The sequence below is a fragment of the Daucus carota genome, chromosome 5 (genome assembly GCF_001625215.2).
Source record: "Daucus carota subsp. sativus chromosome 5, DH1 v3.0, whole genome shotgun sequence".
NCBI classification, from domain to species: domain Eukaryota; kingdom Viridiplantae; phylum Streptophyta; class Magnoliopsida; order Apiales; family Apiaceae; genus Daucus; species Daucus carota.
The window spans coordinates 32,341,023-32,362,998 of NC_030385.2; the positions used below are offsets into that span (position 1 = coordinate 32,341,023).

The 21,976-nt window shown below is 34.2% G+C and overlaps 4 protein-coding genes across 10 annotated transcripts; 2 read left to right on the plus strand and 2 right to left on the minus strand.

The window, feature by feature from the left end:
* Window positions 1-169: 169 nt before the first annotated feature.
* LOC108222782 (uncharacterized) lies at window positions 170-3,859 on the plus strand. 3 transcript variants are annotated; one of them, XM_017396690.2, is made up of 8 exons: window positions 170-326; window positions 475-555; window positions 845-919; window positions 1,398-1,472; window positions 2,352-2,453; window positions 2,715-2,787; window positions 2,871-3,102; window positions 3,559-3,859. In XM_017396690.2, the coding sequence occupies exons 1-8, from the start codon at window positions 286-288 to the stop codon at window positions 3,669-3,671; spliced, it is 792 nt and encodes a 263-aa protein (XP_017252179.2). In that variant the 5' UTR covers window positions 170-285; the 3' UTR covers window positions 3,672-3,859. The 3 variants fall into 3 exon arrangements, with proteins under 3 accessions (XP_017252179.2, XP_063948999.1, XP_063948998.1); XM_064092928.1 differs by having other exon boundaries at window positions 229-366; XM_064092929.1 differs by lacking the exon at window positions 1,398-1,472 and having other exon boundaries at window positions 228-366.
* A 145-nt stretch (window positions 3,860-4,004) lies between these two features.
* Window positions 4,005-6,758, plus strand: LOC135152577 (uncharacterized). Of its 3 annotated transcripts, none has more exons than XM_064092931.1 (5): window positions 4,005-4,710; window positions 5,515-5,636; window positions 5,880-5,952; window positions 6,037-6,265; window positions 6,471-6,758. In XM_064092931.1, the coding sequence occupies exons 3-5, from the start codon at window positions 5,893-5,895 to the stop codon at window positions 6,581-6,583; spliced, it is 402 nt and encodes a 133-aa protein (XP_063949001.1). In that variant the 5' UTR covers window positions 4,005-4,710; window positions 5,515-5,636; window positions 5,880-5,892; the 3' UTR covers window positions 6,584-6,758. The 3 variants fall into 3 exon arrangements, with proteins under 3 accessions (XP_063949001.1, XP_063949002.1, XP_063949000.1); XM_064092932.1 differs by having other exon boundaries at window positions 5,515-5,616; window positions 5,872-5,952; XM_064092930.1 differs by having other exon boundaries at window positions 5,515-5,616.
* Window positions 6,759-9,321: 2,563 nt separating this feature from the next.
* LOC108221594 (protein HOTHEAD) lies at window positions 9,322-12,572 on the minus strand. 2 transcript variants are annotated; one of them, XM_064092927.1, is made up of 6 exons: window positions 12,441-12,572; window positions 12,272-12,322; window positions 10,904-11,545; window positions 10,321-10,700; window positions 9,543-10,096; window positions 9,322-9,453 (listed from the first exon to the last, which is right to left on the minus strand). In XM_064092927.1, exons 1-6 carry the CDS (start codon window positions 12,481-12,483, stop codon window positions 9,402-9,404), a joined length of 1,722 nt encoding a protein of 573 aa, XP_063948997.1. In that variant the 5' UTR covers window positions 12,484-12,572; the 3' UTR covers window positions 9,322-9,401. The 2 variants fall into 2 exon arrangements, with proteins under 2 accessions (XP_063948997.1, XP_063948996.1); XM_064092926.1 differs by lacking the exon at window positions 12,441-12,572 and having other exon boundaries at window positions 12,272-12,413.
* A 4,378-nt stretch (window positions 12,573-16,950) lies between these two features.
* LOC108222781 (L-idonate 5-dehydrogenase) lies at window positions 16,951-19,213 on the minus strand. Of its 2 annotated transcripts, none has more exons than XM_017396685.2 (7): window positions 19,034-19,213; window positions 18,710-18,899; window positions 18,494-18,561; window positions 18,153-18,389; window positions 17,714-18,004; window positions 17,450-17,640; window positions 16,951-17,345 (listed from the first exon to the last, which is right to left on the minus strand). In XM_017396685.2, the coding sequence occupies exons 2-7, from the start codon at window positions 18,837-18,839 to the stop codon at window positions 17,153-17,155; spliced, it is 1,110 nt and encodes a 369-aa protein (XP_017252174.1). In that variant the 5' UTR covers window positions 18,840-18,899; window positions 19,034-19,213; the 3' UTR covers window positions 16,951-17,152. The 2 variants fall into 2 exon arrangements, with proteins under 2 accessions (XP_017252174.1, XP_017252175.1); XM_017396686.2 differs by having other exon boundaries at window positions 19,041-19,134.
* Window positions 19,214-21,976: the final 2,763 nt, after the last annotated feature.

Sequence of the window (21,976 nt, forward strand, 5' to 3'; positions counted from 1 at the left end):
TAGTCACATATTAATTTTAAATTTGAGAAATAAGAAGTACAAAAAATGATTATTTTATTATAAAACAAATGTTTGGATATGTACATACTAATCTACATTTGGATATTTTTTAGATCCCTAATAAAATAAAATTTAGAATAATATATCCTAAATTTGAATTGTTGGATAGTTCTGGTTTGCCCTAATAGCCAATGCTACTTATTCCGGTTTAGTTCGTCTCACTCAACACAAACAAATAATCACAATCACCCGGTGCTCTCAGGAAGACCCGACAAGTGTCTCCGAATGAAGAAGCTTAAGAAAGTCGATAATGAGAAGAAAAAGAAGTGAAATTTCAGCTTGTTCATGTGTTTTTATTACTGTATTGTATATACCTGATTATGATTATGCTACTAACAACTTTGATCTTGAGACCTTTTAATTTACTTCTATATGATGTTTTCATCAGTTGTTTTGTTTGTTCTTCAATTGAAGGTTGCAAAAAGGAACTGAAGATGATATGGCTGGAGGCTTCGAGCTCAAGCGCCTTAGAGTCGAGGAGGAGTCTTCCTCTTGGTAAAGTGTATTATATGTTAATTAAATCCAATGGCCGCCCGGCCTGATTACAGATTAAGTAATTGTGACTACCTTAATAATATTCATTGATTGATAGCATTGTGAAACTTTTTTCTTAATTCATGTCAATTAGACCTCTTTGTTGTTGTATGTCACACTTTAGGCATCACCTCCCTCTCGAAGCATTTGATGTTTGTTGCTGTGTTCTGAAAAGCTTTTGCTTTATTATATAGTCCTCATAATTTTGTGCTTTTTTTTTTAATTTCCTTTTGTTGTTCTGCAATTAAAGGTTGCAAAGATGTAATGATGACTCCCAGCATCGCCAAGTCAAGCACAAGAGAGTCAAGAAAGAGTGTGCCTCTAGGTAATTTTTTTAATTTATAATTAATTGCTTCTTTTTATTGCTTTCTTCTGAAAAGTTTTCAATATTTAATTTTTATCACAAGTCAAGTGCAAGAGAGTGAACAAGGAGTCTTTCTTCTGGTAAACTTTATTACAGTATTTATAACTAATTGCTTCACCTTATTGTTATTTAGTGAATTGAATACCCCTGTCTAACTACAGAAGAAAACTTGATTGCTTCAGCTTATTTTATTTTTTTGGATAATCAAATCCAATGGCCGCCGGGCCTGATTACAGATTAAGTAAATGTGACTAACTTAGTAATATTCATTGATTGATAGCATCGTGAAACTTTTTTCTTAATTCATGTCAACTAGACCTCTTTGTTGTTGTCTGCCACCCTTTAGGCATCACTCTCTCTTGTAGCATTTGATGTTTTTTGCTGTGTTTTCTTAATTTTGTGCTTGTTTTTATTTCCTTTTTTTGTTCTGCAACCAAAGGTTGCAAAGATGTAATGATGACTCCCAGCATCGCCAAGTCAAGCACAAGAGAGTCAAGAAAGAGTGTGCGTCTAGGTATTATTGTTTAATTTATGGTTAATTGCTTCTTTTTAGTGCTTTCTTCTCGAAAGTTTTGAATATTTAATTTTTATCATAAGTCAAGTGTAAGTGAGTCAACGAGGAGTCTTTCTTTTGGTAAAGTTTATTATTTATGACTAATTGCTTCACCTTATTGTTATTTAGCGAATTGAATACCCCTGTCTAATTACAGAGAAAACTTGATTAGTTAATAATATTTACACATAACATTGTTAAACTTTTACCTGATTTCACGTCAATTAGGCCTTGTTATTACAATTTCTAGCCGTAGTTGAGGTGCTCCTCAGGTGCAAATGAGGTGAGGCATAGGAGTCAGAGTCTTGATGTGCTCCTCAGGCGTAAATGAGGCGAGGCATAGGAGTCAGCGTCTCTGGCACCCAAATCATGGTGCTGTCAGCCAGCCGCGCACCTTTGTGTGCTGGTTTGACTTCTAGGTGGGGTTTTGGGAATTTAACTTGCGCTGATGGTATACTTAAGTGCAAATGAGCTCTAAGATCGCATCTTTGTAGTAAATCTAGTTAGAAAAGGAAATCTGAGGTTTTGTTAATTCTAATCATAGCCATAGAAAATAATTATAGATAAGGAAGGGCTCATATTAAAAAAGAGAAGACCAGGAAAAGAATGGTTGTACAGAAATCGTATATTAGAAATTGCAGCCACCTTTCGACTTTGAAATAGCAAAGACCAACCACCCATTTCTCTCCTCCGTTCCATCGACTTCTAGTCTTACTCATTTGGGATGGTAGTTTCTACTTTCTAGACTATTGCTATTAGTTACTAATTCGATAAAGTTTAGCTTTGGTTTTCCGGGTTATTATATATGTGCTTCTAATTTGTTTCCTTCTGCAATTAAAGGAAGCAAAGAGGAACTGATGCCTCTCGAGGAGGCTCTGAGCATCACCAAGTTCAGCACAAGAAAGTCAAGCATAAGAGAGTTGATCCCGGCGATATCTCTCAGTAAAGTTGCTAATTTATAATTAATTTTGCTTCACTGACTGTGAGGGTTCGGAATCATAAACTATGGCATGATTATAGATGAATCCCTTGTTAGTTAATATTAATTGATCGATAACAGTGTGAAAAATGACTTGTAGCATATAAATAGATCCTATTGTGCTCAGGAGAACTTAAAATTTGAATGATAAATATATCTTTTAGTTATTGCTAGCTTCTGTTTAGTTATTAATATGATTTTTACATAATTTTTGAGGAAAACAGCTTGTTTGATATCGTGAAGCGAATAAAACTTGGACATGCAAAGATGGCTTTGGAATTTTATGAGAAGAGACAGGTTTCCCATTTCTCTCTTTCATATTCATTTTAACCATGTGTGCTGCAAGCAACATTTCTAATTTTACACTTGTTGGTTGTTAGGATGCTGAGTTTGAAGTTTTAGAAGTCCTAAATTTTACTAGTTCGGAATTACTACACCCCGAATCTAATAAGTGGTGTCAATCATGGAGTCATGTCAACTTCATTGCTAAACCAAAGAACACTGACTGCAACGTCTCTCCAAAACACTTCTTTGGTGAATTCTTTATAGATGATGATTCAAGGAAATTCAATGTCACCTACTGTTCTACATTTGAGCCCAGTGATGATCCTGGTAAAGCTCATACTATAGTTTTTTGAATGTGTTTTGCCTAGTTTATATTTTGTTGAATGTGTTTTGCTTAGTTTTATGTATTATGTTGGATACATATAAAATTTTACAAAACTAAGTCCGTTGATTATATATATATATATATATATATATGTATGTATGTATGTATGTATATGTAACGTTTAAAACAACTTATAAATGATAAATTATATTTAAATTTGAATAATCAAAGATATTATTTTTGATTAAACTAAAAAATTATGACTCGTACTCCAATACTCCAATGTTTTTGTGTACTCGATAGAACTTAACTCTCTCTCTCTCCCTCTCTCTCTCTCTCTCTATATATATATATATATATATTAACTCAGAACCTTATGATTCTGAATCCTTTGTTTTTGTTGATGTGATTGTGAACTTTCACCTTGACTGACTATATTGACTATGCAATTGATGCAGGATTCAACCATGGTTGCATATTTTGCCCACCGGGTGAGAAATTTCATCCTTCCGATGGAGATTTTGTTGCTCGTCCGCCATGGTATAAAAGGAGTGGTATAAAACTAGGATAATATATGGTTAGTTTAAGTGGGCACTGGTATCTATATAATATTGGCTGGAACAAGGTTGGAGTTTTTGGTTGAAACTACGACAGTTGAAAGAAAACTTAATTTATGTATTGGATTTTACACTATATATTTATCTGTTTAAATACTAATATGGTGAATTATATATTTTTTATGCATGAACTTTCATTGAATTCTGGGTTGTGAGACCAAATTTTTGCTCGATAGCGACGGCCTTTGCCTTTCCTTATGAAATGGTTGAAAGTCAAGTCATAAGTTCCATCATTGAACTAAGAAAGAGATTGTTACCTATATATAAGTTCTTTCATTAGACTAAGAGGTGCTTACTGCTTAGGAATCAACAATTAATTATTAAGAATTTTTAATTCTTGAGCAGGCAGTCATTATACATGTTTCTCATTTTTATTCATTCATAGTAATTTTGTTCGGAATAAGATTAAATTCCTATACGTTTTATATTGCCAGCATCAATAGAATCTGACACGACACTGTCATAAGGGAGTTTTATTGTTCTTAGACCTTGGTTTTTTTCCAAACATTCTTGTAGTATTTATTAGTTCAGCAACATTCAGTCCACTTTATGAAATGCTCACTACATTCGAATATGGTAAGTTCTTATTATAAAATTGATCATATGGTAAGTTCTTTTTGTAAAACTAATCATATTTATTTCGATACCTAAACGAGGCTCCTTCCATTTTCTAGGTACCCCAAACCTTTTTTTTAAACAAACTGCGTATTTTGAATTTTTTTGGAAGGTCCAGAGAACCCTAAATATTAAGTGTGGCAAACATAGATTGGTGGCAATTGTGATAGATATGAGAGGGTCATTGCCCCCAATTAAGGGGAAAGACAAAAGCAGGTTATAAATTCGTCCCATAGAGAGACTGGTGAAAGAATAGTGAAGGGAGATTTTAAGGGAAATCTGTAAAACAAATCTTCACCGTCTTCGGTCCCAGATGAGGCTAATCTTCGCCCCTAGAAGAGGCTAAGACAGTAAGGGGAAAAAAACTGCCCTTTCTAGGTGAGTTCTGTTGTTACAAAATGTTTAATTACTGAAAATAATGATTATTATTTGTTGATATCTTATACTCCCTACGTCTCTGTTTACTTCTTTCGTTTGATATGTCGGGACTGTTCATAACACGAGTCAAATTATTAATTTACGTATAATTTATAAGACTAAATATAGTCCTGAGTGGTCTTTTACACGAATTCACGTCAATTTGACCTTGTTGTTGCAACTTCTAGCCATAGTTGATGTGCTTCTCAGGCACAAATGAGGCGAGGCATAGGAGTCAGTGCCTCTGGCACCCAAATCATGTTGCTGTCAGCCAGCCGCAGCCGCGCACCTATGTGTGCTGGTGACTTGGGCGTAGGCGCAATTTTAGGACTTCTAGTGGGGTTTTGGGAATTTACCGCGCGCTGATGGTATACTTAAGTGCAAATGAGCTCTAAGATCGCATCTTTGTAGTAAAATTTAGTTAGAAAAGGAAATCTGAGGTTTTGTTAATTCTAATCATAGCCATAGAAACTAATCATAAATAAGGAAGGGCTCATATTAAAAAAGAGAAGACCAGGAAAAGAATGGTTGCACAGAAATCGTATATTAGAAATTGCAGCCACCTTTCGACTTTGAAATCGCAAAGACCAAGCACCCATCTCTCTCCTCCATTCCATCGACTTCTAGTCTTACTCGTTTGGGATGATAGTTGTTTCTACTTTCTAGACTATTGCTATTAGTTACTAATTTGATAAAGTTTAGCTTTGGTTTTCCGGTTTATTATATATATATGTGCTTCTAATTTGTTTTCTTCTGCAATTAAAGGAAGCAAAGAGGAACTGATGCCTCTCGAGGAGGCTCTGAGCATCACCAAGTTGAGCACAAGAAAGTCAAGCATAAGAGAGTCGATCGCGGCCATATCTCTCAGTAAAGTTTCTAATTTATAAGTAATTTTGCTTCACTGACTGTTAGGGTTCGGGAATCATACACTATGGCATGATTATAGATGAATTCCTTGTTAGTTAATATTAATTGATCGATAACAGTGTGAAAAGTGACTTGTAGCATATAAATAAATCCTATTGTGCTCAAGAGAACTTAAAATTTAAATGATAAATATATCTTTTAGTTATTTCTAGCTTCTGTTTAGTTTTTAATATGATTTTTTACATAATTTTTGAGGAAAACAGCTTGTTCGATATCATGAAGCGAATAAAACTTAGACATGCAAAGATGGCTTTGGAATTTTATAAGAAGAGACAGGTTTCCCATTTGCTCTCTTTCATATTCATTTTAACCATATGTGCTGCAAGCAACATTTCTGATCTTACACTTGTTGGTTGTTAGGATGCTGAGTTTGAAGTTTTAGAAGTCCTGAATTTTACTAGTTCGGAATTACAACACCCCGAATCCAAGTGGGGTCGATCATGGAGTCATGTCAACTTCATTGCTAAACCAAAGAACACTGACTGCAACGTCTCTCCAAAACACTTCTTTGGTGAATTCTATAAAGATGATGATTCAGGGAAATTCCATGTCACCTACTGTTCTACATTTGAGCCCAGTGATGATCCTGGTAAAGCTCATACTGTATTTTGTTGAATGTATGCTTAGTTTATGTATTATGTTGGATACAATAATAGAATTTTACAAAACTAAGTCTGTTGATTACATGTTCATATATATAACTCAGAACCTAATAATTCTAAACCCTTTGTTTTTGTTGATGTGATTGTGAACCTTCACCTTGACTGACTATATTGACTATGAATTTGATGCAGGATTCAACCATGGTTGCATATTTTGCCCACCCAGTGAGAAATTTCATCCTTCCAATGGAGATTTTGTTGCTCGTCCGCCATGGTATAAGAGGAGTGGTATAAGACGAGGATAATATATGGTTAGTTTAAGTAGGCACTGGTATCTATATATATAATATAGGCTGGAACAAGTTTGGAGTTTTTGGTTGAAACTGACAGTTGAAAGAAAACTTAATTTATGTATTGGATTTTACAATATATATTTATCTGTTTAAATACTAATATGGTGAAGTATAAGTTTTTGATGCACGTTCTTTCATTGAATTCTGGGTCAAATTTTTGCTCGATAGCCCACTGCCTTTGCCTTTCCTTATGAAATGGTTGAAAGTCAAGTCATAAGTTTCATCATCGGACTAGAAAGAGATTATTACCTATAAGTCCTTTCATTAGACTAAGAGGTGCTTAGAAATCAACAATTAATTATTAAGAATTTGTAATTCTTGAGCAGGTAGTCATTATATTACATGTTTCTCAGTTTTATACATTTATAGTAATTTTTTTGGGAATAAGATTAAATTCCTATACGTTTTATATTGCCAGCACCAATAGAATCTGACACGACACTGACCTAAGGGAATTTTATTGTTCTTAGACCTTGTTTATTTTTCAAACATTTCTGTAGTATTTATAAGTTCAGCTTCATTCAGTCCACTTTATGAAAGGCTCACTACATTTGAATATGGTAAGTTTTTTTATTAAAAAAATCATATTTATTTTGAGATCTAAATGATGGTGGTATGACTTTTTGTTCCCGAGTACTGAATAAAGGCTATTGTTTTTCAGTATTGGAATTTTTCATATTTTAAAAGCTGACCAAATTTTTGCTTGATAACCCACTGCCTTTGCCTTCCCTTATGAAATGGTTGAAAGTCAAGTCATAAGTTCCTTGAGGATCATCATATTATCAATAAAAAGTTCATATTTCCTTTATCGGCTCTTTCATCAAATTTAAGACATGGAGCTGAATATGTCAACTACATAAGACATCTTATGAACTCCCTTCTCTCAAAGTAACGGGAGAAACATCTTTAGGTGTTGGAGTGGTAAATTTTCACCATGCTCCAATCTTTGGGATGACTTCTTGGGTTTGATAGTGGAACAACTCAAAGGGCTTACATGTTTGTAACATTGAGAGAGATATAATCTGGTGCAACTAGGTTGAATGTGATAGGACCTTTAGGTGCTGCTGTACGGCAACACTGAAGATTTATCAAATAAATGGATGGATCGACCACTTGATGAAGCATGCCAGACGAGTCCTTTACTTGACACTGTGCAGGGGTGCCATGGCTACTGATTTTCAAGACTGTTCTGCTCTTAAAAGCTCGGAAGGAAGAATTAGTTGCTGAGGCTTATGCACCTGTATGGTAGTCAGGTCGATGTTGTTGCTTGAGTTGAAGGTGATGAAATTGATGCTTCAAACCAACTCGAGCTATCATTGGTTTTGCCGGACTGAAAATTAATTAAGATGTTAAATTTTTGGCTATGTTGTCCAATACAAGCGTTGTAGAATATATTTGTATGTTCTGTAAAAGGGAAATATTAAATTACTATTAATAGATTAATGTAATTTGTGTATATTCATATGTACATAAGTTTTTCATGTTTTAATCTTAGGAATTTGTACATAGGTAGGCATTTCTAGTACTGACATTTTCGGTGGAAGCCTGGAAGGGGCAAAAGATTGAACGAAGATGAACTTTTCATTTATGATAGTGAATAGTGATTAATAATATATACATATATAAATCTCTTTGTGTATTCTCTAGTGGTGTCCATGTATTAAGACATTCTTAAAGTTATGCAGAACTTGATCGTGTAGAAGTGAAGAAACCATTTTTCATTCTGCCTCGTGCAAGTTGGGCCATTACCCTGGAGGGACAGACTAACAAGGTAAGCTTCTTTCTTGATTTTATTAGTTAACTTAAATATTTGTCACAAGCCCAACAAATATCAGGATTGACTAATACGGGCTAGGTAAAAAGTTAAAATACTTGAAAACAAAAAAAGTTTAATTAAAAGAATTGGCTTACCAGTTGATATTATATGTGCGCCCTGGTAGATATTTGATATAGAAAGCTGAAGCAGTCACAGGGCAACTCTCCTTTGGCATGTCTTTAACAACAGTTAGTACCATAATTACATGCCAACTGAGAGTAGACCGGTGACTGCTCCACTTTGCTTAATTATGCTCATCTAGCTAACTTGAGCCAGTTTTGCGTATGATCCTGATTGCAAGTTACTCGTGATTGTTCTGATGTAGTATATTGCTGTAAGCCTGTAACTCCTTGCATTGTATATAAGGTGACATAAAGCTAGGGGGTGAGGAATAAACCAATTAAGGAATGGTATATGCTAGCCAGGTTCACAGTTATATATATGTCATTTTATTTATATAATACTTTTTCAATTTCTGGCTACTGCATCTTAAAAAGGCTTCTTTCTTATCCTTTACATGAATGATGCATGTACAATATTCCTCTTGAAAAGCTCTGATTCTAATTTTATTAAATTCCATCTCTACCTATTATTGTATGTTCATATATATTGCGCACACTTCATCTGGAAAGCTCATTTCCAGTAAAAGTATGAATGATACCATATTTGGTTAAAAACATTTTAAATCGACCTTTCTGGATTAGCAGTTAGTGTTAGCACTTTCGGAATGAAAAACATTCTAGTTTCCAGTGTTGGATCTGCTGTGATTAACATAATTAGACCAGATATCTTGCACAGCTTGTGCAACAATGAAGAGGGCAATCATTAATTTCTAACTATTCTTACTGTACAATCTAACCTTAAACAACTTATAGCACCAACAAACATATTATACAATGGAGCATATATTGTTGTACCCTATTTTACCCTTAACATATATAATGCACGAATCTTCTATATTTTCTTACGAGAGCCCCTCTCCTGCAGAATCCTCTGTCCCACGTACCTGTATTAAATAAGCCAAGGAACCCCATTTATCATCACATGTATTATTGTGGTAACTAATTCTAAACAGTGATATATATATATATATACCTTCCAAGCATCATAACAGTAGCTTGAGGATTCGTTCCAGGAGAATCAAAAGTAAATGTCGAGCTGTCAACAACCCTTAATGCGTCGATGTCAACAACTTTGTAATCGTAATCAACAACCTTACCTACTTGACATCCTCCATGATAATGCCAAATGCTCATAACCGTGTCCTTGCAATACTGTTCGAGAGACAGAGTTGAGAAAAGGTGTCTTGGCCTCAAGTTTATTGGAAGGGCCAGCATGGTGTTGATAAGAGCTTGTGCAGGTACAAGAGGATATCTATACCTGGCCATAGCTCTGGATTTGGCCACCTTAATAACCATTTCCATTCCCTTGACACACTTTTCCAAGTCCTCTGGTTCTTTGAAATAATTAAAAGTGACTAGCGGATTATCTTTTGCGTCCAAGGTTAAAAGTTCAAGATGACCTGATGAGACAGGACCCATAATCTTTTCTAGTATTATTCCGGCTTGAAGGGGAGATCTCAGGATCCTATCAACAAAACCTTTTACTGTCGATGTTAGCGCATTTGGGTCCACTCCATATTGTTTAGTCTGTATTAATTCAACAAGTATCACATCAGACTTAGCAATACAGAAAAACTTATATAACCTCGAAAAGGAATGTCAGCTAGTTGAGAGCATGTTGTTGTTTATGTTCTCTATTGTTAACAAATTGTTGTGGATTTTTTGTCAATTCAGAATGTACTAGATGCACTGTTTAATGCCATTGCAAACAGAGAGAATGAAAATTATTATGTTAGAAAATTGTAGCAGACCTTGTTTGTGATTCCTTCTGGCAATTTAAGAGCCCAAGTTAAGTCAATGGACCTGCTAGCTGATTCAATGTAGCTTCCAAATGGGGTTATTCCCACAGGTTGAATGAGAGAAATCTCAATGGGATTAGGTGAAGGGATGATGAGTGCGTTCATTGGATTATCAGCCATTCCTTGCCCGACCATGGGTTGGTCCAGAACTATGTCGATCCCTTTACTCCTGAGTTGTTCAGCTGGCCCAACCCCGCTTAACATCATCAGCTGGGGGCTTCCGATTGCACCAGCTGCTAAAATGACTTCACTTCTAGGATCCTTAGTCAAGTATGCTGTATGAGATGCGCCAAGTGAGTCTCTGAATTCGACTCCATCCGCTCTTGGTTTCCCTGCAATTTTGGACTAACCTTTTAATCAGTTGTTACATCATCGTGCTATGCAGGAGTCATGTATTATAAAGACTGCACAATGGATTCTTCCACTGCGTTCAAACAAAAGTTAGCAATGCTGGACTATCGAAGAAGGTACTGGCACAGGTATCTTTCGAATCTTTCTCACCCTCAAGTATTGCAAATGCATAGTATACACTTGCCTTGATTTTTGAACAGAATCCGCTGCACTGTTGCATGAAGGTGAACAGCAATTTTAGCAGGATCAGCATACTGTAACAAGTCAGCCGCAGTGTGTCGTTTTCCATTTCTATCAAATGTTGAACCACCCGTTTTCGTGCCCTGGATATGCTCGTACGTAAAGCCATTATCAGGCATCATACCCACTTCGAGCATGCCTTCCCTCACTGCAGATTGAAACTGCTGTAATTGTGGTTCGTGTGCCACCACCTTCTCAACCCACTCATATGATTCTTCCACTAGTTTTGGATCCCAACGTGATCTTGTCACAAACTCTGAGCTTGCCCTGGTGTAAAATCCAGCATTCAAGGCGGTTCCACCACCCAGGACACGGGCACGGTGGGTTATAACTCCGTCAGTCGAGATAACTAACTGGGAAGGTGATCCAGGTGATATATCAGAAAGAGTGTAGGCAAAACCAGCAACGTTGCTGATTCTTGGATCATTGTAAGGCAAACCACCCCTTTCTAGTAGCAAAACAGTCGCGGCTTCAGACAGAGTCGCGGCTAGTGCACAGCCTGCGGTCCCTCCTCCGACGATAATGTAGTCGTAATACGCCACTGGGGGAGCCGATACCGAATTCTTGGCAAATGAAGCGAATGGAGCTGGTATGATCAGTATACACAATTAGTTATAACCATATCTTATTGCAGAAAATAATTCCCATCTTTGTCAAGTATACTTCACATTTTTACCATTAATCATTGTTATAAGGGATAATTAATTTATACGTCCTTGAACTTTGGCCCATTTTTGATTCGCGTCCTTGAACTAAGTTTGTCAATTTATGCATCCTCAAACTTTGTAAATTTCCAATTCAGGTCCCTCCGTCAGTTTTTGACTAACAGAAGTTAGCAATTAGGGTTATGAATTTGGGGGTTTTCGACTCGTTAATGGATTGTTGAAATTGATGGTATGGGAAGTTTCGGGAGGTCAAACCGAAGAGATTCATGTAGGTTTCAATGGCGGAGGATGGCCGGAATCAATGGCCATTTTCCGGCCGGCGGAGACATTGCCACCATTCCAGCAATCCTCCATCATTGAAACCTACATTAATCTGTTCGGTTTGACCTCCCGAAACTTCCCATACCATCAATTTCATCAATCCATGAACGAATCGAAAACCCTCAAATTGAAAACCCTAATTGACTAACTTCCGTTAGTCAAAAACTGACGGAAGGACCTGAATTGGAAATTTACAAAGTTTGAGGATGCGTAAATTGACAAACTTAGTTGAAGGACGCGAATCAAAAATGGGCCAAAGTTCAAGGACGTATAAATTAATTATCCCTTGTTATAAATTCATTGAATATAATAATTTATATGATTACCTGGTTCTGAATAACAGGGAGAGGGAAGGAAGAAGATAGTTGCAGCTATAGCTGCAGGAACGAATCGCCAACAGATTAAAATCATAACTTGAAACACACCTAGATTCATGTAAATATCGTTTGAATAAAACTAAATTAAATTAAACCAAAAAACATTATAGGAAATTACTTGTGGTTGACTTGTAAGAATCTCTAACTATTGATAGATTCATTTCACTCAATGGACGTCCAAAGAAGTACCTCACAGGTAACCCGCAAGGCCAGGCTTATTGATTTGTGGATGCATTTTGTTCTTCAAAATATACACTCCAATCATTATTTTCATGGTTTCAATATTTTAAGACGTCAAGTGGTTGAACCTTTTTTTTTTCCCTTCTGATATATATGACATACATTTTTTTTTTAGTCTTAATGAAAAAAATTTATTTTTTTAATATTTAGGCTCACTGCCTTATAAATTGATATATGTTTTTATATTTTCCGGGATGAGCCGGAGTCGGAAATAAACCAACCAGTGGACTATCCCGTTTCTACGAAATGTAAGACTTCAGTTGGTTAGGAACTCCTCCTAGCTAAATATGTGTAGATCTCATTCATTAACTTCTTAAGATCAAACTATATTTCCGCTCCTGATTTGGCAATTCACAGATGTAATACAAAATCATGCAAATCGTATTCAAGTTTTAGCTGACGAAGAGCATCCAACTAACTCTGAGTTAATCAAAAGAAAGAAAAACGCAACCTTTTAATTATCTACCAATGTCAACTGACTCGATCAGGCAAGGATAACTCATCTTTTTGCATTATCTAATTCGCAAAAGTTAACAATGCATATCAATTCACATATATTGGCATGTTTTGATATGCATGTATAGACTTCATTTTGGAGTACAAGTCAAACACTTATTAACAACATCAAATATTTTAACAAGTAAGCATAAACAACTAAATATCGGATAAAATAAATAATAATGAAATTATAAATAGTATGCGCTCTAGAACGGGCCAAGAGGCACCCACTACTAATTTCCAATTCCCACCACGCCACGCATCTCATTCCCATACCTATTGTGTTTATATAGTGTCTCCAGTATGAAATTTGGCAAGCTACAAGAAAATCACCATTTCTGACAAATTTCATTTCATTTCATTCTCTCGCAAGTCGCAACGCGTAGATGCGGCATGCATGCATAACTATACATTACATGGCGCCGGGATCAAGAAGCAATGCCACTTTGGTGGCCGATACCATGTCATGGTACTGTTTTATATATGGATTTGTGATTTTCATGTTATTTATCACCTGTTTTGGAGTAGAGTTGTATTATTCTAGCATGATCAGCACTTGTTCGGATTTAGAGAGTGATGACACTGAAATATATCATGGGCAGCAGCGATGGATATGTGAAGAAATATATCTAGTGAAAGAGGGAGAAACGCTGCATACAATCAGCGAAAAGTGTAGGGATCCGTTCATAGTTGAAAACAATCCTCATATACACGACCCAGATGATGTTTTTCCGGGACTTGTTATTAAGATCTCCCCCTTGATAAATACTTCTGAGTTCTGAATCTTCTGATAGCGCTGTTGTATAGTATAGCTAGAGTATGAATGGTTTTCAAGCTTGTCACGCTAAGTTAACCACGTCTTAATTTATCCTCCTCTCTGATTCTTTCCATGGCTATAGGATTTGTATTTCTAATATCAACATTAATACTATATTTGTGCTACAAATCAGTTCTGAGTCCTGGAAGGACTTTCTGCGCTTAAGTGGTCAAGTGGAATTTAAAACAGACCGGTAAGCGAATCAAGTATATATTATTAATTAATATCTAGTTATAATGTTAATATATTTTAAAAACCGCTTATTAGTTTGCTTAACTTTCAAAAACATTTAATTACTTGTTTAATATAAAATTAAGATATTGTTTTAGGCTTGGATTATATCCATACGACAGCTTAATGCGTTTCTTAGAACACTACATTGAAGAAAATTAAATACATTTGTGTTTTAAGTGATAACTCACTTCAAAAATAGGATACAGTTTCTTAATAAATCTTAACGCATTAGCGATGTTACTTAACAAATGAGGGTATATAGGAAAGGATAAATTCCCCGACGTGTGCACTAATGGAATTATATATCTAAGTATATTATACAGTTTAACCGCTTCTTTTAGTTTATCTAGATCTTGTAATTACAAATACTATCATGTCAATAGATTATCTGTACCAACATCAGCATGTATTTTTTGCTCAAGGAATATTAAGCTCATGTAAAACATAGTTAACCTGTGGTATCGGATAGTGAAGTCTTGTTTGTTATTATAAGTTATAGCTCAATATTAAAACATGTATGACAAGAACAATATAAATCATCCAAAAACTGCGCTTACAAAATCAACAAAGTGCAACACCAGGCCAAATCTTATGGCCACGGTACAGGGTGAACACGATTTGAGTTGGCCAGGTTGGTGTCAAAAATTAAACCCAACTCAATATAATCGGTTTATAAAATTTTGAATCCGTTAACCCTCAAGAATATTTCCAACCCAACCCTATTATTTATAGACCGGGTAGGATCGGGTTTATCGGTTTGTATCCTATAAAAATTTAAAAAAATCAACAACACAAATTATAAACTTTCAATGGTGCACAATATAGATCCTTCAATATTACATTAATAAGTTTTTAAATCCAGAAGCACCAGGTTACGGTGAGAGGAGCTTGTAAATCTAAAAGGCTTGTGCAAACAGAAAAGAAAACAAGACAATGAAAAAAAGTTTACTTTAGTGCCAATCCTTCTATTTTAGGAAATAGCAGCATTTAGTGAAAACCCTTACCCAATCCAATCTATTCGGGTTAATATCTGCACCATCCATTCCATCACTAATTTAAACAGGTTGGATGGAGTTGAGTGGGGGTTAATAAATTAAAAACCCTTACCCAACCCAATCTATTCGGGTAATAAAAATCGAACTCAATAATTTTGTCTGTTTTGAACGGTTCGGTTTGTTCGGCCGAAACAAAGGACGGGTTAGGTCAGTTTGACGGGTTAATCGGTTTTTTGTTCACTCATAGTACACGGCGGACTCTTAATTAATATCTTAAATTTCAACTGAAATTTCTCTTTTTACCTAACAATAATATGGGAAAGAAGATAAAAATGATATAATAATAATATTTTGAGTAATTAGCACTTTGCACCCTTAATTTTGATCTTTTTGCGATTTGGTCTCAAACTTTAATTTGTTGCAAAGTACATCTCATAGGTTATAATATTCTGACACAATGATAATATTTCTCATTTAATTTTTAATAATTAAATATTCATTTTTCACATTTACACACCGTTTCGAACATGTTTTACATTATCTTTTTGTAATAGATTTTGGAATTGTAATATTAATAATAAAGATACACAAATAGGAAATGTTATTGGAGTTGTCATTCACTATATATTTTTACTTTTTAGAAACTACATTTTTATTATATATCCTGAGAATCTCGTTGGGATAATGTTGGAGATGTTCTAATGATTTCGAACATCGAATGTTCCAACTAAGTACTTGCTCCGTCCCAGGTTCTTTACGTTACTTTTTGACACGCATTTTAAGGCTCTTATAAAGTAAACTTTCATTATATATTATTTTTTTTAAAAATCCTGAAAAAAAGTTTGAAATTTAAATTTTTATTCAAAAAATTAAAAAATACGTTATAAAACTACAGTTTACGAGAGCCTAAATACGTGCAAACAGTGTACGTAAACTTCCTGACGGGACCAGGGGAGTAACTATTTTTAACACACATTAATTTTCAGCCCTCGCAACATATCTCTCTTCACATCTCTCGAATACTAATCCAAATATATTATTATTTTAAAAATAAAATACAATATAAAATATATTATTGAAATTTATATACTAAGATATTCTCATAAATCACTTAAATAATTTTTTTAATATATTTACAGGATATTGCAGTAGTTGCTCTTGTTCCAATCAAACCAGGGGCCAGACATTCCCAATCATGCTCAACAACTCATCGACTAGGATGGGCCTTCCCTAGTACAGCTCACAGAGGAGGATGGCCCTTCTTTAGTAACCATGGTCCACACCGTTTACAATGTGAAAGGCGTAAATTTGCTGTTCTTGTGATTTTAAAATAAAGCTGGCTTATTATCAAAAAAAAAAAGCTGGCTTAGATGCGGTGAAGGCAATGACGTTCTAGAACAAGAGTACAAGACTGTTCACGCTGCCTGGTAAAATCTTGCTGGCATCTTGCATAGTTCATCAACAAATGCCGAGCACATATATATTTCGAAGGCTAAAGACATGTAGCAGTATATAATTTCCAGTAAGCATATTGTAGGTTACCAAAATTAATGAACAATTTTTCAAAATTTGGCATTTGTGTTTTGTTAAACTATTAATCTCCTCTCAGGGCCGGATCCAGCGGGGATTAAAAAAATTAATTGTGTTAATAGTTTGATATGTATCGAAATTTCAGATTATTTTTTTTGAATGATGATTGAGCTCCCTGTTTATGAAATCCTGGATCTGCCACCGTCTCTCGTAATCTTGAACGATTAGGTGAACTACTTGACTGTCATAAAATCTTAACTTCATCGAGAAAGGAAGTCTTAAAATGGATGATGGGCGGAACTAGGAAGACAATCTTCTGGTGAAATTCTTGTTGAGATTGAACCAAACGGGGAGAACTTAATGCAGCTTCCTTGAGTAGGTGCTTAAATTTGAAAACAATCTAGCAGTAGCATGTTAACTGCTAGTTACACATTATTTAACAAACAGGTTATTCATAAACATGCATTACATAGCCAGAGAGGACACAATTAGCTCATATCATACTCTCCTCAGTCCTTACAAGTTAAACATCACTTTGATGGCATTACCGCCCTTAGCGCTGGTCTCAAAGGCCTTTTGAACCCCCTCATTGTCAAATTGAAACCTGTGAGTTATGAGTTTTTTCACATCAATCTTACCACTCCTGAGGAGCTCGATGCAGAGTGGCCATGTGTTCCTATATCGGAATATGCCAATTACATCAATCTCCCTGCAACCAAAAGTTACAACTTAATTAGAAAGACAAGCACAACCAATTCTATACATGTGTAATAACTTTCCAAATGCCAACAGAGGATCAACAATATAAACTACCTTGTAGTAGCTGCTGCCATTAGGGGAATTGCCATCTCGCTTTGCCCCAATCCCACCAGACATACTTTACCGCCAGCTCGGGTTGCATTTAAAGCCGTGGTCATGGTTTTGGTGAAGCCAACACAATCAAAGGTCACGTCCACGCAAGTATTCATGGCTTTATGTATGCACAATAGTTCCTCAGGAATATCCTGTCAGGAATACAACTTTAGCACTGATTTACAAGTTAACACAAACATATCAGTTGTTCTTTTACATAAGAACCTGAATAGATGTGGATCCCTTAACAATCTCATCCGCACCAAGATCTTTTGCAAATGACAACCGGAGCTCATCAACATCAACCATAATGATTCTTGGGGCTCCAAAAGCTCGAGCAGCCAGCATAGTAACGAGGCCTATTGGTCCTGCTCCTATGATCAACACATTGGTGTCTGGACCCACATTTGCACGGCGACAGGCGTGAACTCCTACACTAAGGGGTTCACACATAGCACCTTCTTCTAAGCTCACAGTCTCTGGTAGTTTAAAACATAGTCTTGCTGGATGGACCACCTAATTACAAGATTTTCAAGAATAAGTTTTAATTTGTTTAAACTTTAAACTAAGGAAGCTGAAATATTGTGTAATAATAAGTGATTCTTATTGATTTATTCATCCGATTAACCAAATTAATATTCTAACTAGTAAAGATTGAAAGCACCTGATTTGCCAAAGAACCATTAGTTGGAGGGGAGCCAAAAAACTTCATCTGCGAACACAGATTGTAGCGACCATTCTTGCAAAGATCGCAACTCTGGCAGCTTATACCTGGTTCTAAAGCAACACGATCCCCCACTTTCAGAGACTTAACTTCACTCCCAACCTCCTCAACAAAGCCAGCGCACTCATGACCGATAATCATTGGCTTTTTAACAACAAAGTTAGCACACCTCATGTGCTAATTGAGCAAACAAATCAAATAAGTCCAACATTCCTAAAATCAAAAATTGTTCTTAATCTAGTCTACAAAAACAAAATATGATCATGGAAAAAACACATTACAGTATAGTGATGGACATCACTCCCACAAATGCCGACAGCTTTTATTCTCACTCTGACATCTTGAGCACCTGATAAGATTCACACACAAATTTCAACAAAGCACAATGCAAAAATTTATCTTGTTCAGGCATCAACTGATGAATTAGCAGCTCATGCATCTTAAGGCTAGGGAGAATTGTGCTAAAAATCTGAAAATGTAAGTTCGCATCAACTAACCAAGAGGAGGGAGAAGATAAGGTTGAATTTGAATTTTCTTTACTCCAAGAAGCCAAGCAGCCATGTTATTTGTATCTTCAGCCTCTGCTTGTCCATCTTTGATCTTTGCATCACCATGTACATCAGCCATTTTTTTCTTTCTGTGACACACTGGCTGTTCTTCAATCTATATTTTCTCCTCGGAACTAGCCTATTTAAAGTGTTAGCCAAAGGGTCATCGACTTTTTATCACACTAATAAAAATTGCAACTATCTTTTTTTACTAGAATTGGGGAATTGGGGAATGAGGATATAGATGAATATATTATGTGTACAAAAATTTACCATGTACCGTATGTTATGTCATTTTCTTTTCCTTTCTCACCAATATTTGCTGCCACTGGTCGACTTGCGTGTATATCTTGCCAGCCAAACTGATGTGGATGATGATGAGTCACATACTTGCTGGAAGGAAGAATTACTAGATGTTTATTATGGACTCTCGAAATATAAAAATCTATATTTGTTAAAATTTAGATGTTGTATCTGATATTCTTTTGAGCTTACCAATTTTTATATACACTCATATTCATTTAGTTTTTTAGACTCATCAATAAGATCTGGGTGGAACAATATTATTGTCATGTTTTAAGAAATTTTTTTAACTTAAATTTTTAGAAAATTATTTATTTTGATTTTGATTTATGAATAAAGTCTATATAATTTCCATTTTAAAAGTTGAAATAATGAATTAGTAAGCACATAATTCACTGATATGATATTTTATTCATCATATCATATATGTGTGTTAAAAAATCTACAATTATTCACAAAATATTTATCGACATACACTCCAATTTGACAGAATATTCCCAACTTATCAAAAAAATTCCGATAAATTTCATATAAATTCTGAATCGACAAGTTAACCAACTAGTTGCAATTCGCAATTTCTACGGTTTCGGAGTCTCCATATTTATAATTACATATAGTGTGCAAAATGCATAAATAAAAATTATATAAAATATGTAGTAAAATTTTACACCAAAAATTTTAATTTAAATAATCTTGTTCCCTATATATGTCTTATCTTTATATGTTAAAACTCCACATCATCTATTATCATATTTAAATAATATTTTATTTATGATTGTAATAATAAAATACTAATTTTAAATATGACTAATTCATTATACTTAGCTTCACAGGAAAAAAAGTTACAAATTTATCAAATTTTAAATAATATTTGACCAATTATGTTAAACAATGCTTTAAAAGTTGGCTAATTAACCGAGTAATTAATAATTGAACGTATTCTGATGCGATTTGCAAAAATCAAGTCAAAAATCAGCATTATCTCAAAAATCAGCATGATACTCTTAATATGAAATTATGAAATATGCAAGATCTGAAAATCATTATTATCTTAAAAATCTTATAACTGTCTCCGCATAGAAATTTAGAATCTTAGGTCTTAATAATATATTTTATATATTTAGTTCTTTTCGAGAACGACAATGATTTCGTACATTGTTGATAAATTGTCAGTCGGGTCGTTAATATTCTGAAGTCATGGTAAAGTTTGCAGAATTTCAATGACCAGTAACGTTTCGGGCTCCATCTTGGAACAAATATTTAGACTTCTGCTGTGATACATCTTTTCATGCTATCTTCAAAATTGGATTATTGATGTGAATTTAGATTCCGCATAGATTTTGGGGCTGTTTAGAAAAGTTTAAAAATAATAATTCTTTATCTAAAGTATAGAAGTGGATGAGAAGTGAAAATTTAAATTTCAAATGTTTAGGAAAGAATTAATGAAGTGTTTGGAGAAAAAAAAAATTGTGAGAGAGAAACTAGCATTCTCAATTTTTTAAAAATGCTTCTACTTATTTAAAAAAGCCGGTAAAAAAAAAACAGAAGCTAGCAACTTCTACTTCTTTAAAACAAACGGACCTCGGTTGAGATTTTTTCGATTTCTTTTAAGTTTCACACTAGAGGGAGATCCATACTGTTTCATGACAGAGAATGATCGGCTGTGTATATAGTGAAGATTTTGCACAAAGAATTGCATCGAAAATATTTAGCATGGTTTTAAAATATTAGTAAATATTTTACTTTTGACAAAAAAGTAAATATTTAACTAGAAATAAAAGTAATTATTTAAAATTTCCAAATATTAAATCAAAAATTTAAGCTAGGAGTGTGTAAGAATATCCTCTCAAAATTAAAAAAAAAACCTCCCTCCCAGTCTCTTGTTGAGGAATTTTCACCGAATTATTTTCTTTATTTTCCAATAATATTATTCCCCAAGTAAGGATTTTTATTTTTTGAGATTGTATTGTTTGTATCACAACATTTTTTCTAGTAGAGCTTATTCCCAAATCATTTGCAATTTGCTTATTCTCTCTTCGAGAGTTTGGTTTGTTTTTTTTGTTGAGGATGTTAAACTTGTCCTGTCGAAATTTAAAGGGTTTGATTCAATGTTAAAGTTTTGCATGCGATTGCAAATACGCTGGATAGGTTACATTATATTTATTCGACTCAATTATTTTTTAGAAGTCGTATGATCTTTTATTATTAAATTAATTTCTCCTTTTTTATTAAACAAAGATACCAAATTTATTTCGAATATCAATATGTTATTTGTTTGAGAGAGAGTATATTCACAAATTAAGATCTGATGTGTCATAAAATTTGAAAAAAGCTTTGCAGCACCCCTCAATCAGGAAATAATTAAAATTTTGATTAATCAATTAGATTTTTACAACATATTTGAAAATGTGATGATATGTATATTCATAAAATGGTGGAATCAGGTGAATTTTATAATATATACTTTCACGGTTTTTCTTATTTGTTTACTATTTTCTAATTGTTTGACACATATTTTTTGACACATATTTTAAGTTATATATAAAATATAATTTCATTACTTACTTTTTAGAAAAATCTATATGACGTGGCAAAAAAAAATCTATATGAAAGTTCTAAACATATTCTTATTTAGAAGAATTTTTTTTAAACAAATATTCATGAAATTATATGACATGATCATTGTTCACAAAATGAGTGATTAATGCCGATTAATCTACACTTATCTTTTTTTTTTTTAAAACCAATCATCACTCAATCTACACTTATCTAATCAGCTAATCTGATAATTATTATTTCATTTCTTCATTGATTAAATTTTTTACCTGAACACATGAAATATTATATTTTTAATGATAAGGGCTCCGCTCCAGCTTGGGGCCAATATGTCGACTTCTGTTGTGATACATATTT

What these genes read in the sequence shown, in the direction of transcription:
- LOC108222782 (XM_064092928.1), top strand. Translation starts at nt 311, where the DNA reads ATGAGAAGAAAAAGAAGTGAAATTTCAGCTTGTTCATGTGTTTTTATT. An exon ending in GATCCCGGCGATATCTCTCA is followed by an intron (nt 2,454 to 2,714) that starts GTAAAGTTGCTA and finishes TGAGGAAAACAG; the next exon opens with CTTGTTTGATATCGTGAAGC. An exon ending in TGAGCCCAGTGATGATCCTG is followed by an intron (nt 3,103 to 3,558) that starts GTAAAGCTCATA and finishes CAATTGATGCAG; the next exon opens with GATTCAACCATGGTTGCATA.
- LOC135152577 (XM_064092931.1), top strand. Translation starts at nt 5,893, where the DNA reads ATGAAGCGAATAAAACTTAGACATGCAAAGATGGCTTTGGAATTTTAT. An exon ending in AATTTTATAAGAAGAGACAG is followed by an intron (nt 5,953 to 6,036) that starts GTTTCCCATTTG and finishes GTTGGTTGTTAG; the next exon opens with GATGCTGAGTTTGAAGTTTT. An exon ending in TGAGCCCAGTGATGATCCTG is followed by an intron (nt 6,266 to 6,470) that starts GTAAAGCTCATA and finishes AATTTGATGCAG; the next exon opens with GATTCAACCATGGTTGCATA.
- LOC108221594 (XM_064092926.1), bottom strand. Translation starts at nt 12,380, where the DNA reads ATGAATCTAGGTGTGTTTCAAGTTATGATTTTAATCTGTTGGCGATTC. An exon ending in TCCCTGTTATTCAGAACCAG is followed by an intron (nt 11,546 to 12,271) that starts GTAATCATATAA and finishes TGATCATACCAG; the next exon opens with CTCCATTCGCTTCATTTGCC. An exon ending in ACTGTTATGATGCTTGGAAG is followed by an intron (nt 9,454 to 9,542) that starts GTATATATATAT and finishes TATTTAATACAG; the next exon opens with GTACGTGGGACAGAGGATTC.
- LOC108222781 (XM_017396685.2), bottom strand. Translation starts at nt 18,839, where the DNA reads ATGGCTGATGTACATGGTGATGCAAAGATCAAAGATGGACAAGCAGAG. An exon ending in AGGGATCCACATCTATTCAG is followed by an intron (nt 17,641 to 17,713) that starts GTTCTTATGTAA and finishes TATTCCTGACAG; the next exon opens with GATATTCCTGAGGAACTATT. An exon ending in ATGGCAGCAGCTACTACAAG is followed by an intron (nt 17,346 to 17,449) that starts GTAGTTTATATT and finishes TTTTGGTTGCAG; the next exon opens with GGAGATTGATGTAATTGGCA.